Source organism: Aricia agestis, chromosome Z (assembly GCF_905147365.1).
Source record: "Aricia agestis chromosome Z, ilAriAges1.1, whole genome shotgun sequence".
NCBI lineage: Eukaryota > Metazoa > Arthropoda > Insecta > Lepidoptera > Lycaenidae > Aricia > Aricia agestis.
Window position 1 is genome coordinate 28,433,245 of NC_056428.1, and position 14,377 is coordinate 28,447,621.

At 41.6% G+C, this 14,377-nt stretch overlaps 1 protein-coding gene across 3 annotated transcripts in view; it reads left to right on the plus strand.

Annotated features, from left to right (window-relative positions):
- The window catches only part of LOC121739042 (solute carrier family 66 member 3), a 28,376-nt gene extending 18,891 nt beyond the window's left edge, over positions 1 to 9,485 (plus strand). For all 3 annotated transcript variants that reach the window (XM_042131354.1, XM_042131355.1, XM_042131353.1), the window contains 2 exons: positions 877 to 997; positions 9,231 to 9,485. In XM_042131354.1, the coding sequence (XP_041987288.1) occupies positions 877 to 997; positions 9,231 to 9,388 (279 nt within the window). In that variant the 3' untranslated portion in view covers positions 9,389 to 9,485. The remainder of the gene's footprint in view (positions 1 to 876; positions 998 to 9,230) is intronic.
- The last annotated feature ends 4,892 nt before the right edge of the window (positions 9,486 to 14,377 follow it).

The window sequence follows — 14,377 nt, forward strand, 5'->3', positions numbered from 1 at the left end:
ATTCAACGATTACTCCGCCGTTGGTTAACCGATTTTCAAAATTTTTCTTTTGATATATAGGGTATCATCCCAATTTGGTATTATATTCAGAAAAGTGATGATCTGATGAAGGATCCATAAGTAATCGAGGGAACTCCTCAAAACTTATAGGGAAACATATGGTGACTTCGGTTTCGTGAGAAGTATTCTAAGCATATGCTACCAACAAGTAAGATTTTGCACCGAGATATACCTGGTATACTGTGGTTCGGAAGGTGCTGAGAGAATTCCTGATTCTTTATAGATACAAGTTTGGGAGTTTCGGCGTTGTTTTAAGAACAGAAAGCATATGCTACTATGCAAATTACATTCTTCATCATCATCATCATCATCATCACTACCATATCATAGTCTTTTAGATCGAGACTCGAGTTTGTCAAGCGATAATTAAAAAAAATCTATATCTACCTAATATTATAAACCTGAAGAGTATGTTTGCTTGAACGCGTCAATCTCAGAAACTACAGGTCCGATTTAAAAACTTATCTCAGTGTTAGATAGATCATTTATCGAGTAAGACTCATCATTTATCGAGAAGGTTATATTATATTATTACTCTAAGACTAATACGACAGAAGAAACTCAGGAAAATGTGGGAAAAACGGGGGAAATATTTTTTATGGGAAAATGTACCTTCGGATTCTGTAAGATTTCTAATTTACGCGGGCGAAGCCGCGCGGGACATCTAGTTATTAATAAAAAACTAACTTGGCGATGATTCCGCGTCTCCCTTTTTCACCTGACATATGAAAGACGGGCGTGAGTGTGAAGAGAGAAGGACGATGTTTAATTTTTTGGGTTAGCCGCCCTCTTAATGTAAAACTTAACTTTTTTCAGCCATTTTGTACACCTCTCAGTGGCTTCGCAAAGGTGACATATATTTATGGCATAATCAAAGCCGGAAACGCAGATGCTGTGTCACTAACTACATGGATAATTTCTGTTCTTACTAATATGTGTAAGTAAAATTGAGTTTTTTTAACATCTGTTCCAACTCCCACTGCTAGGCAAAGGCCTCCCCCAAGTTTTGAAGTAAAATTTCTTTACGCACGCTTGACTTGGGGCGTAAGCTGGTAAATGCGTGACGAGAACGAACGATCGAACGAGGCGAATGGAGAAGTGCGCTCGCCAATTTTCTTTCTTTATTACTCTCATAGCCCATGCATGCTCAAGAAGTTTTACTTCAGTTGTGTCGCAGTATTACAATTCCTTACAGTAGTGAAACGAATGTACTTGCGCGGAGCACCGGAGGTTGGAGGGGTACCCGCGGGAAGCGGGCGGTGCGGGCCTGCGCTGACAAACTCTGGAGTTTGCATTCATGCGCGCGCAGGAGTGACGTTGGCGCGTTTTCTACGAATTGTGTGTGTTGTGAAACGATAAATAATCTTATAAACAATGAGATATACTAAGTGTTCAGTGTGCGGATGTAATTCTGATTCGGAAAACAACAAGGATTTAAGTTTTAAATGTTGGAAACAACATTTTAGAGAAATTATTTAATGTTCTAAGTTTTCCTCATGTTTTTAACCGACTTCAAAACAGGAGGTTATCAATTCGACGCGATAAGTGCATTTGTTGAATAAATAATAGTAAATTATTAAAACTCGAGACTGACGGCGCCCATTGTTTGTGCGACGGCCCCGCGTTCCATAATCTATTTAACCCTCCGTGTACTAGGTGACTAATCTCACCATGCTGTGCTAGGTGGGGTATGCTATTTAAAGTTATTTGACGGTTTTTCTTTAAATTCTTAATTTAATTTTATTTCATGCCTTTTAAACTTGGGTTGGTTAAGTATATAGTACAGAATAATTCCTATCAGCAGGATCATATCCCCATGATTACTTTTGAATGTCCTTTTCGATGAGGCCCTTAATATAAGCCTAAACATGAAACCTTCACTCTGGGTTCGTAGTTCATAAGAAGCTCGGCTCCTATAGAATCCAGGTGATGCTGCAGCAGTTGCATGCAAATATTTACTGTTTATCTACGTCTAATGCTTCCTCTACATATCGGCGGATGCGTCGGGAAATGCATCCGCAACCATATCTGCGGATAAATTGCGATCCGTTCACACATCTGTGAGTTAATCAGTCTGTGCTCAATCGTGAAAGACGTAACTCGTGCCGCAAAAAATGGATATAGAGACAGTAGCGGCTGCTTCTATACACTTAATTAGCACCTATAATTATTACCTAAGAGTGCACTGCAGTAGAGTAATAAAAAATGGAGCAAAAGAAGGTGGTGGATGCTGTCTATACACAAAAACAGAACAAAGTAATTGAAAATATATTCGAAATAAATATTTTGGCAATATTAACTTATATACCTAATAATAATATTTATTTAATTTTGATTAGGGCGAACTGAAATGTTTCCTCATTGGTCATGTTAGCCATTTCGACGACAAACACACAAGTCCACTCTCACTAAATTTCCGTCGAATACTGATACATCGGCAGACGTGTGGATAGGCGCCTTGCATTCGCGCTCGATCCCTTTGATCCGTGTCGAAAAACCGACACCAAACGGATGTGTGGCAGATGCATCGGCCGACGTCAAAAACCTACCACAGACAAGCAAAAACCGCCGTCTACACATCGGCGGACGCATCCACAGATACAATCTGCCGACGCGTCCGCCGATATGTAGAGGAGACTTTACTGGTTGTCGCAATTAAAATAAGCCCAAACACATTATAAAACTCATCAAACGACTGCAAGTTGCTAACGGCCTTTCACGAACCAGATAAACCGCGATTTTCTAGCACAGAGCAGGTTGATGATGGTGAATTATAGCTAAGAACTCTCGATCATGTCAGCTTTCAAACAAAAAAAACTAGATGAAAATCGATCCACCCGTTTGGATGCTATGATGCCACGGAGTTTATAACACCCCTCTTTTGTCGGGGGTTAAAAATAAAGTTTCACGTAAATATCTGGCAGTACGACATACAACTGTAGCAGTACCTACGTTCGTTCGCCGATGAAACAAAGAAAACAACGCGCTCTGAAAAGAACGCACGCCGTCTTTGTATACGTTCGTTATAGAAGTTGAAACACAGGAGAAAATCGCTCTGCAAAGAACGTACGTTCGCAATGACGAGAGAAACAGCTGTCCGTGTAATAATACCGGACATGAACCGGCCTTGAAAAAGGCATTTTTCTAATAAGAATTCTTCGCAACAACACTACGCGTCTTCACATCGAGGTTACGTCGAGCGAGGGATCTTCGCAGCGTGGCTACGGTCTTCATGGCGTTTGCAGAGTTTCCATCTTCACAAAATGGCGGCACTACAATTATTACCGGCACGGCGTCGACCGGCAGCGAGACGGCGTCGGTATGGAATGCGCGCGCGGACTGAATTCGCGGGCCGCGAGAGCCCATATTTATACTCGGGCGATGCCAGCGCCGCGCGCCGCGGCGCGGCCAGTTTCTCGCGCGGCAATCATAATTACCTTGTAAATATTTCTTATTCAATTTTTTTCCCTTTCTAATTTTTGTAAATGTTTTTATCCCTTTCTGTACATCTCCTTCTAATAGTAATAGCCAATCACAATCAATCTTTTAACCTTTGTACATTTTGTAATAATAATAATTAACTCATTTTTTTGTATATAAGCAGCGCATTTTTGTAAATAAATCACTTCAGTTCACCACAGTAAATCGAGTTTTACTCTTTACTCCTCCGACCTCTAGTGAACTCTTAGAGAGACCAACCGGTCCTCTAAACTGGTGACCCCGTGAACAACAAGCAACCTCTGCTAGAAGAAACTCTGCTGGAAGAAACTCTGCTGCTCTGCCCGAAGAATCTCTGCTCGACAAAGTTCTGCTCAACAACACTGCTCACAAACCTCTGCCCGGCGAACCGCTGCCCGACGAAACTCTGCTCAAGATTTTCCCGCACCAAATCCACACAATGGAATCCAGAGGCGAATCCCTGCCCGAAACCTCGGCACTCACCAGCAACCCGGCGACGTCACCGTCATCGCAGGAAATCGCCGGCATCGCACTATCAATGCGAATTCCGCCATTCTGGAGGGACAAACCCAGGCTCTGGTTCGTCACCTTCGAAGCAGCCACCAGCAGTCTTCAGAAGAACCAAAGCCAGCTCTCCCAGATGGTCATCGCTCGTCTGGAAAAAGAAGACATCGAACAAATCGCCGACCTACTGTACAACCCGCCAGAGACAAACGAGTACCAAGCACTGAAGGACCGACTCATCTCCGCATATGAGGAATCTGACAGCCGGCAGTTTCAACAGCTTCTGTCAGACATGGAATTGGGAGACCAAAAACCGTCACAACTTCTCAGACGAATGCGAAACCTGGCTCGCAACAAGGTTCCCGATTCCACCCTACAACTCATGTGGGCCAACCTCCTCCCGACAAATATTCGCTCCGTCCTGGCCGTCAGTGAAACGTTCCAGTCGAAGACCACACTCGACGAACAAGCTGCGCTAGCCGACAAGATCATCGAGCAGTCAACTGTAAATAATGTAAATAGCATCTCATCTCATCGTGTAAATAGCTCCGCATCAACTTCATCAAACGTCGAGTGCCTCCTAATCGAAGAAATCCGCAAACTCTCCCTAGAGGTCGCCGAACTGAAAAAACAACAATACACCAATAACAATAACTATAGAAGAGGACACTACCAACGGTCAAGACAGAGATCAACATCAAGATTCCGGCAACGCTCAACTTCGCGTCCACGTGCTGCATCACCATCGCCATTCTGTTATTACCACAACAGATTCGGCAAGGAAGCGAGAAAATGTACGCAACCGTGTACATTCAACAACAAGTCGGAAAACTAAGCAGAACGTTGGCAGCGGCGGAATCCGGCGTTCACAATAAACAATACCGCCTATTCGTCACGGACAAGACTACGAATCTCACTTTTTTGGTAGACACGGGTGCAAACATATCCGTCATACCAAAAAAGAAAGGCCTCCATCTCCAGCCGCTACCTTTTCAACTGTACGCCGCCAACAACACCGTCATACCGACATACGGCGAGAAGACACTTGAACTCAACATCGGACTTCGCCGACCGTACAAATGGAAGTTCATCGTCGCCGCAGTCTCGAAGCCAATCCTCGGTGCCGACTTCCTGCAACACCACGAACTCATAGTCGACTTGAAGAACAGAAGACTCATCGACGGGAGAACCAGTCTACATATTAACGCTCCCGGACGCTACACGGACGTAGCTACTGTCCGTAGTGTCGACAGCACGCAGGCGTACCACGACATACTAGCTGACTTCCCCGGCATCACACGATTGACAGCGATGAACATCACGCCGAAACATAGCGTCGAACATTTCATCGAAACGTCTGGGCCACCGCTACATTGTCGCGCCCGACCGCTACAGCCACATCGCTACAATCAAGTCAAGAAAGAATTCGAAAATATGATGCAACAAGGTCTCTGTCGTCCCAGCAAGAGCGCCTGGTCTTCTCCACTTCACGTCGTACCGAAAAAGAACGGCGACATAAGGGTGTGCGGCGACTACCGACGACTAAACGCAGTAACGAAGCCCGACCGCTACCCTATTCCCCGACTGCGAGACTTCACCTTTCAACTCGCCGGAAAAACTATTTTCTCGACGATCGACTTAAACCGAGCCTACCAGCAATTACCAGTCCATGAAGAGGATATAGAGAAGACAGCAATCATCACACCATTCGGTTTATTCGAATTCCCGAGAATGTGTCCCGGCCTTAGGAACGCAGGCCAGACATTTCAACGTTTTATACACGAAATACTGCAAGGCTACGACTTCGTCTTCTCATTCATCGACGACTTGTTGATCGCATCCAGCAGCGAAGAAGAACATCGCCAACATCTGCGGTGTGTTCTTCAACGCCTAGAAGAAAACGGAATCACAATCAACCCAGCTAAATGTGTACTCGGCAAGCAAGAAGTTAAATTCCTCGGCTTCACCGTAAACAGCGACGGAATCAAGCCGCCACAAGATAAACTACAAGCCATCGAAGATTTTCCGCTACCGAAAAACATAGAAGAATTGCGACGTTTCCTTGGTATGCTAAATTTCTACCGAGACAGCATACCGAACGCCGCCACTATTCAAGCCCCGCTACACGCATACCTACATAATGCGAAAAAGCGAGACAAGACACCGATCGAGTGGAACGAGACATCAAAAGAAGCATTCACGGCATGCAAAAATAGCATCAAAAACGCTGTTTTGCTCGCCCACCCGAATCACAAAGCACCGATCGCTATTTTCTCCGACGCCTCGGACACCGCAGCGGGAGCTGTAATACAACAATTCAACAATAACAAATGGCAACCACTCGGCTACTTCTCGAAGAAATTTACAACAGCGCAAACGAAGTACAGCACCTACGATCGCGAACTTCAAGCTATCTACATGTCAGTAAAATACTTCAGAAAAATATTCGAAGGCCGAGAACTCATAATATTCACCGACCACAAGCCATTGACATTCGCCCTACAGAAGAAAACATCGACATCGGAAACTCCGAGAAGAACTCGACAACTACTTTTTATCTCCGAATTCACGCACGACATTCGTCATATCAGCGGAAAAGACAACATAGTCGCCGATACATTCAGCCGCATCGAAACAATCAACACGCCGTCAGCTGTAAATTATGAAGAGTTATCTCGCGCGCAAGAGCGAGATAGCACGCTACCTACACTCTACAGCCAAGAAAACTTAAGTTTCAAAACAACTACGCTACCTAACTCCGATATCAAGATTGTATGCGAAACTTCAACAAAATACGTTCGGCCGTACATTCCGCAAGACTTTCGACGCGCCGTGTTTGATTCCATTCATAACATAAGTCATCCTGGAACAAAAGCATCAAGAAAACTCATCGCGCAAAAATTCTTCTGGCCGTCAATGAACTCCGACATTAGCGAGTGGACGAAAACCTGCATACAATGTCAGCGAAGCAAAATACAACGACATACATCGAGCGCCGTGTCGACATTCCCACAAGTCGACCGCTTTCAACATACACACACCGACATCATCGGTCCGCTGCCTACAACAGCGAGTGGTCATAGATACCTACTTACTATGATCGATCGCTCGACAAAATGGCCTGAAGCTGTACCACTCACCGACATCACCGCCGAAACCGTCGCAAGAGTATTCTACGAACAATGGATAGCGAGATTCGGGTGTCCGACTACAATAACAACCGATCAAGGACGCCAGTTCGAGAGTCAGCTGTTCGTCAACTTAACACGATGTATGGGTATCGAAAAAACCCGTACAACACCGTACCACCCGCAATCTAACGGAATGATCGAACGCTGGCATCGAAGTCTCAAGAATTCACTGAAAACAAGACTCATCAACAGTAATACATCGTGGATCGACGAGCTACCTACAGTTTTACTCGGACTACGCGCCGCCATACGAGAGGACACCGGAGTCAGCGCCGCCGAATTAACCTACGGCCGTAACCTACGTTTACCGGCCGACTTCTTCGAAACAACATCATCATCGAGCCTAGATCATACCTACATCGAGCAACTACGAAAAAACATCAACTCTCTCAAGCCGAAAAACAATGTACAGCGCCACGGTAACCAACGCAACATCTTCATACATCGTGATCTACTTACGTGCGAATACGTATTTTTACGTAATGACGCCGTAAGGAAACCACTTCAAACACCGTACGACGGGCCGTACAAAGTTCTCCGACGAGAAGAAAAATACTTCGTAATACAACTACCCGATCGCACAGCAACAGTATCCATCGATCGTTTGAAGCCCGCCTACATACTGAGTGAAGATTACCTCGGCGAGTCAACGAGCAATGTACAACAGTCACCGGTAATTCTCAACTTACCTAATACCAATTTACCTGTTACCTTACCTTCACATACCAATAATTTACCTCAAAATACCTCATTACCCTTACCCGTTACCTCATTACCTTTACCTGTTACCTCACAACCATTACCAAGTGCAACACCGATCAAGCAGAAGTTACCAGCAAGTCCAGCACAGAAGACAACAAGAACAGGCCGTGTCGTCAGACTGCCGGTACGCTTCGCTTGAGGGGGAGCACTGTAGCAGTACCTACGTTCGTTCGCCGATGAAACAAAGAAAACAACGCGCTCTGAAAAGAACGCACGCCGTCTTTGTATACGTTCGTTATAGAAGTTGAAACACAGGAGAAAATCGCTCTGCAAAGAACGTACGTTCGCAATGACGAGAGAAACAGCTGTCCGTGTAATAATACCGGACATGAACCGGCCTTGAAAAAGGCATTTTTCTAATAAGAATTCTTCGCAACAACACTACGCGTCTTCACATCGAGGTTACGTCGAGCGAGGGATCTTCGCAGCGTGGCTACGGTCTTCATGGCGTTTGCAGAGTTTCCATCTTCACAAAATGGCGGCACTACAATTATTACCGGCACGGCGTCGACCGGCAGCGAGACGGCGTCGGTATGGAATGCGCGCGCGGACTGAATTCGCGGGCCGCGAGAGCCCATATTTATACTCGGGCGATGCCAGCGCCGCGCGCCGCGGCGCGGCCAGTTTCTCGCGCGGCAATCATAATTACCTTGTAAATATTTCTTATTCAATTTTTTTCCCTTTCTAATTTTTGTAAATGTTTTTATCCCTTTCTGTACATCTCCTTCTAATAGTAATAGCCAATCACAATCAATCTTTTAACCTTTGTACATTTTGTAATAATAATAATTAACTCATTTTTTTGTATATAAGCAGCGCATTTTTGTAAATAAATCACTTCAGTTCACCACAGTAAATCGAGTTTTACTCTTTACTCCTCCGACCTCTAGTGAACTCTTAGAGAGACCAACCGGTCCTCTAAACAACAAAATGTTTACATACCAAAAATATGAACGATTACAATATTTACATACTAAATTGTAATCGTTCATATTTTTGGTAAGTATGTAAATATTTTGAAGTGAATCTTTGTACAGAAACCTACCTTACTATCTTAAGCTGAATAATAACTCAAATACGGTAAATATTCTCGTATGGGAAATTATCTTGGTATTACCACAGAATAGGTACGTCATATTAGTTTAACAAACTGTATTGCGTTTGTAGGAGAACTGCGATGGCACCCGGACTCTCGGCCTCTGTTATAAATATTCATGTTTCATTTTTTTTAATGGCATTTTTTTTTGTTTTCAGCACGCCTATTCACGGTGTACGTCGACTCAGCTGATCTCAACTTGATGTTCAACTTTACTGTATCATCACTGCTAAGCAGCGGGGTGCTGTTCACAGCCATATATTATCAAACATTTACAAAATCTACAAAAACTCATAAAGTAACAAAAAAGGAGTAAATACCAACCAGTCAAGATATCTTATAGTATTTTACAGTGTTTCTTGTTTTAAATTGAAAACTCGTTTTATATTATTTTAGTATCAAATATTTTAAAGTTATTATTATCATAGATAATTAAATCATTTTTGGCGTATTATAATGTTTTATGCCTTTGACAGTGCCATACCGCACAAAAATTTTGAGTGATATGATATAATCATAAAGTTAATATACAATTTACCTAGCGGAATAGAGCAACAATCTCGAGCTGTCAATCGAAACCGAAATTGGTTTCATCTGTGTGTAAAAATATGTGTACGTATACACTTACACAAGCATGATTGAACATGATTTCTAGCAAGATTAAATTGTCAACGTGCGGCACGTGCCGACTGGACGTCAAAAAAAGATTGCTGCTGTCATGTATCACAATTCACACGTCTCTTTTTACCACGCAGTGTTACTGATAATGACAATCTTGCCTTTGTTTCTCTATCAGTGCCGTAAATAGGGCGGTGCCACCGGTGCCCAGGCACAGGGCGCAGACTCGGGGGAGGCGCAAGAATGGCCAGATGCAGAACTATAATATTTTTTTCGGTTTGCTCCCTATAAGTTTCCGCTGCGCCCCCAGTACTCGATTTCAATAATACGTACCTCCTACATGCCAGTAACATCAAAAACGTCTATTAAATTGGACAAAACATCGCGCACATTTTTCGACAGCGCACGAACGTATTTGTCAAGCGACCGGCCTAATACACGGTCGCTCGGAGACTTAAAACGGCGACGCGACCGGCCCCTCCTTCGATCTGGGATTCTTGGAAATGCTATTGTATTATATTGTTATCGAGATCACCGGTGCTCGTATGGGGCTTGATGGGTTATGCTAATTTGCTCTGGGTACCTATAATAAAAAAAATGGGTGCAGTTATAGAAGCTCGCACCGGGTGCAAAAAAGGCTATTTACGGCACTGTTCTCTATTCCGCTAGGTATATTAACCTTATGGATGTAATATAATATTTCGAATATTTTTAATTTTTGTAATGTGATAAGAAAATATAAAAGACAGGCATGCAGGTCATTGCCCCATATTATAAATCACTTGTTTAGTAATAAGTTTATCGAAACATATTTATAGTTCAAATTATTATTGTGTGCTTGTGAAAATATTTAATGTAAGTAACCCTACTCGTATTTTATTTAATTCAACATAGTTGTAACTTGTAGCACATTAGTTCTGAAGAATTAAGTACCTTATAGGTATTATCTACCTCTGTTTGCCTTATTTTTTGTTACTTGTAATGTGTATTAATATTTATATCATTGTAATATGATATTAGACGGTTAATTTTGCTCATGATTTATATTATCATTGGTGTGTAAACACAAAATGAAGGTAGTCAAAGAAAATTTTGCTTGTTTAAATTTTAAACCCTCTGATATCACTGTGGTGCTAGCGCTCACTTGGAACACGTCAGTCTTACGACAGAATATAGCTTTACAAAAAACATCAGATACGCACACACAAAAATTTTGTCTGTCTTAAGATTGTCGTATCCTAAGTGAGCACTCGCCCTTATGCTGTAAAGCCCACATTTCACATTAGGGCAACGTATTGACCCAGGCCCCAGCCATAGTATAAAGAGGGAAAGTAAGTTGTCTTTATACAAGCGCACCGCGCGCGGCTTGTATGTGTGTGTGTGTGTGTTTATTTTATTAACAAAATTCGCTAATCTTTGACCTTGTCATCATCCCTATTAAATCGCGGATTGAGATTTGGGCCGGAGATAACTTACTCTCCCTCCTTATTTATACTATACCCCAGCTTATTAAAAAAAAATGCATTGGGCCTACGTGTGCCTACTTGGTGATAAGTTGGCAGCGACATTCCGTACGCTACGCTGGCTCAAAGCGACTGTTGGTCCAATGTGTCGCGGGCTTTAGACATTGGCGCCATTAATTCCTTGGAGCTCGTGAAGTACCTAAATATACGTGGTTAAGAAAACTAAGTGATAATACTTTAGTGTGTGTACAGTTCCTTGTAGAGAGTTCACTGTAAAAGTAGCAGCGCTGCAATACTTTTTTTGTGATTTGTATGAGCAAGCTGTTACGAGTTTCCCCATACAAAAGTGAAAAAAATACTCTTTCAGCGCTGCTACTTTTACAGTGAACTCTATACACGGGACTCATACACACCCTAAAGTATTGTCACTTAGTTTTGTGACACCCTGTATAGTTATTTGCTAGTCATAACATTGAATGGACGTTTTTATCCTCACAGAATCAACATGAATTATGTATTTAATGACAGTAAAGTACTAACATTATAATTTTATTATTATGAATGAAAAGACGATGTTTGTTGTCACACAATCTAATGTTTTTATAAATTATTTTTTAAAATATGAACGTTAAAGACTAAAATTAAAAGACATTAGAATATTAGTTGAAATGTGGTTGAAATAATATTTCCTACAATATTGTTATGAAGAAAAATCTCTTATCACAATAAATAGCTTTATAACATTCGCCTGTTATATTGTAATTTGATTTATTAAATAATTAAAGGCACGAGTAAAAGAACCAGATAACTAACATTAAATTTATAACGGACAATTACTCATTTTTTTATAAAATACGGGGGCAAACGAGCAAACGGGTCACCTGATGGTAAGCAACTACCGTCGCCCATGGACACTCGCAACATCAGAAGAGCTGCAGGTGCGTTGCCGGCCTTTTAAGAGGGAATACGCTCTCTTCTTGAAGGTTTGAAGGTCGTATAGGTCAGCCATAGGTCGGTCATCGTATAGCGGCAGAAAGTTACGCGAAAAACGCAAGGTGGAAGACTACCACTCATCAAGGTGATGAGGATGGTATCTTTTTCGCGTGGGACGATGGCGAAAAGTTGCAGGTGGTATGATTCCGAACAATTCCTCAGAGCACTCCCCGTGATACAACCGATAGAGGATGCAGAGTGGAGCTACATCTCGGCGTAATTCCAAGGGGTCCAAGCTGTTTGAAACACTATGGCAGTCAACAATACGAGCGGCCCTTCGTTGGATACGATCCAGATTGTATAGTTGGTATTGTCCTTTATACTTCCATGGATATTGTTATTACTTATAGATATTTTAGCCGAATCGATTCAGCCGTTCTCGAGTTTTAGCGAGACTAACAAAATTTAAAATTAATTTTCATTTAAATGTAGATTGTTAATTATTATCAGGAATAATAGACAGAAATAATTTAAAATTATTTTATTAGATTCTTCGAGAATAATATTAACAATAAAAACATGAAACAATACCTTTATGCTTCTGAACAATCTTAATAAATAATATACATTTCAGTTAATAATAAATTAAATTAACACAATCAAAAACAAGAAAAGTAACAAACATTGCTGTGGCAATAGAAATTAGAACTTTCACAAGAAAGTAAGAGCTATTCCTTTTTGTATTAAATTACTAAAGATCAGAGGTGGACATGAGTTAAGTACCATACAAAAGATATGAAAGTTGTTGTGTAATGTGTAAAAATATAAAATTGTTTTATATATTAATTAAAAACATATTTTACGTACACAATCAATTTTTTATATCTGGCAACTACGAATACTTAATAAAAACTAAGGAAGTGTTAGGCTCTGTCCCCATCAGACACGGCGCGGCGCCGGCGCCGTGTTACGGCACGACGCCGCCACCGTGATACGGTACGGAGCCGCATCGTGTCACGGTGCCGCGTACGGTGCGTCCCTATTCAGTCGATATTTGCGCTCGAACGAGAGTGCTTGTCTGGATAATGGATATGGATCGCGAAAAAATTATTCTCTTGTTGTTACTAAGACGAAGATTGAAAAAGAGACATTAAGGGGGCGACTAACCCTAAAGTGTAACTTTTATAATTCAGTTTTATACTTGAAAATAAGCCCCGAATTGTTTCATTTTCTAAAATTAGATACTACATTATATTTCCGAGGATTCGATCTGAGCAAAAACACGATATCTTAAAATTTTCACGATCGAAAAAAATCACAAAGATGCAACTAATTTTCACGAATTTTTCATTTATTGCCTTAACCGTGCATTGAACTAAGTTAATATTTTAACACATTGTATAAAATTCTATCATTGAGAGATATTTTTTGAAGTCGGTTAAAAAGAAACCGAGGAAATTTTATCTATTATTTATTATAGATAAAATTTCCTCGGTATACATGACAATATTTGCATTACGCGACTTTGATATGTATTTTCATATTATGCCTCGTTTAAGTTTGGACACTTTTGTTCGGAAGTTTCACCAGAATAGGGGCGCGCGGTGCACCGTACACGGCACCGTGTTACGGTGCGGCGCCGTACCGTATCACGGTGGCTGCGTCGTGCCGCAACACGGTGGCGGCGCCGTGCCGTGTCTGATGGGGACGCAGCCTAACTGTGTCACAAAATTTGTTCAGATTCTACAAAATGTGACCCACATGCATACCTACTTTATGCCTGTTAGCTTTATACAAAAAGAGGCCCGAAGAATTTTGTGTAAACTATAGAAGTGACAATTATTGTCAACGGCTTTATTTTTTCAATTTGAATGTAGTGTTTCGTAGCTATCGCCATATTATTTTAGTGTGCGAAAAGAACCTTGAGAACCAAATTCAAAACGATTGAAGTTACATGCGAGTTACGTTTCTTTAGTTTTTATTATTCGTAGTCGGGCAATGATCTATGGTCACTAATAAAATAATATTTATTACATCCAAAATTTAAGTGGACTCAATGAGATAAACATTCCTTGTAGTACATATTCTGAAATTGAAACACGACACAAAAAAATTATTTATTCTAAATGTTAGCATAATTGACTGTTAAAGCTCCATTAACAACCCGAAGTGTTTATGTTCGTGTACATTGTACAACCGGGCAGAATGACCTTTAGTGAGACCGCACTAGACGTAACTACACTGCACGGAATCGACGCGACACGACACTGCACTTCCCATGGCAGTGCCGG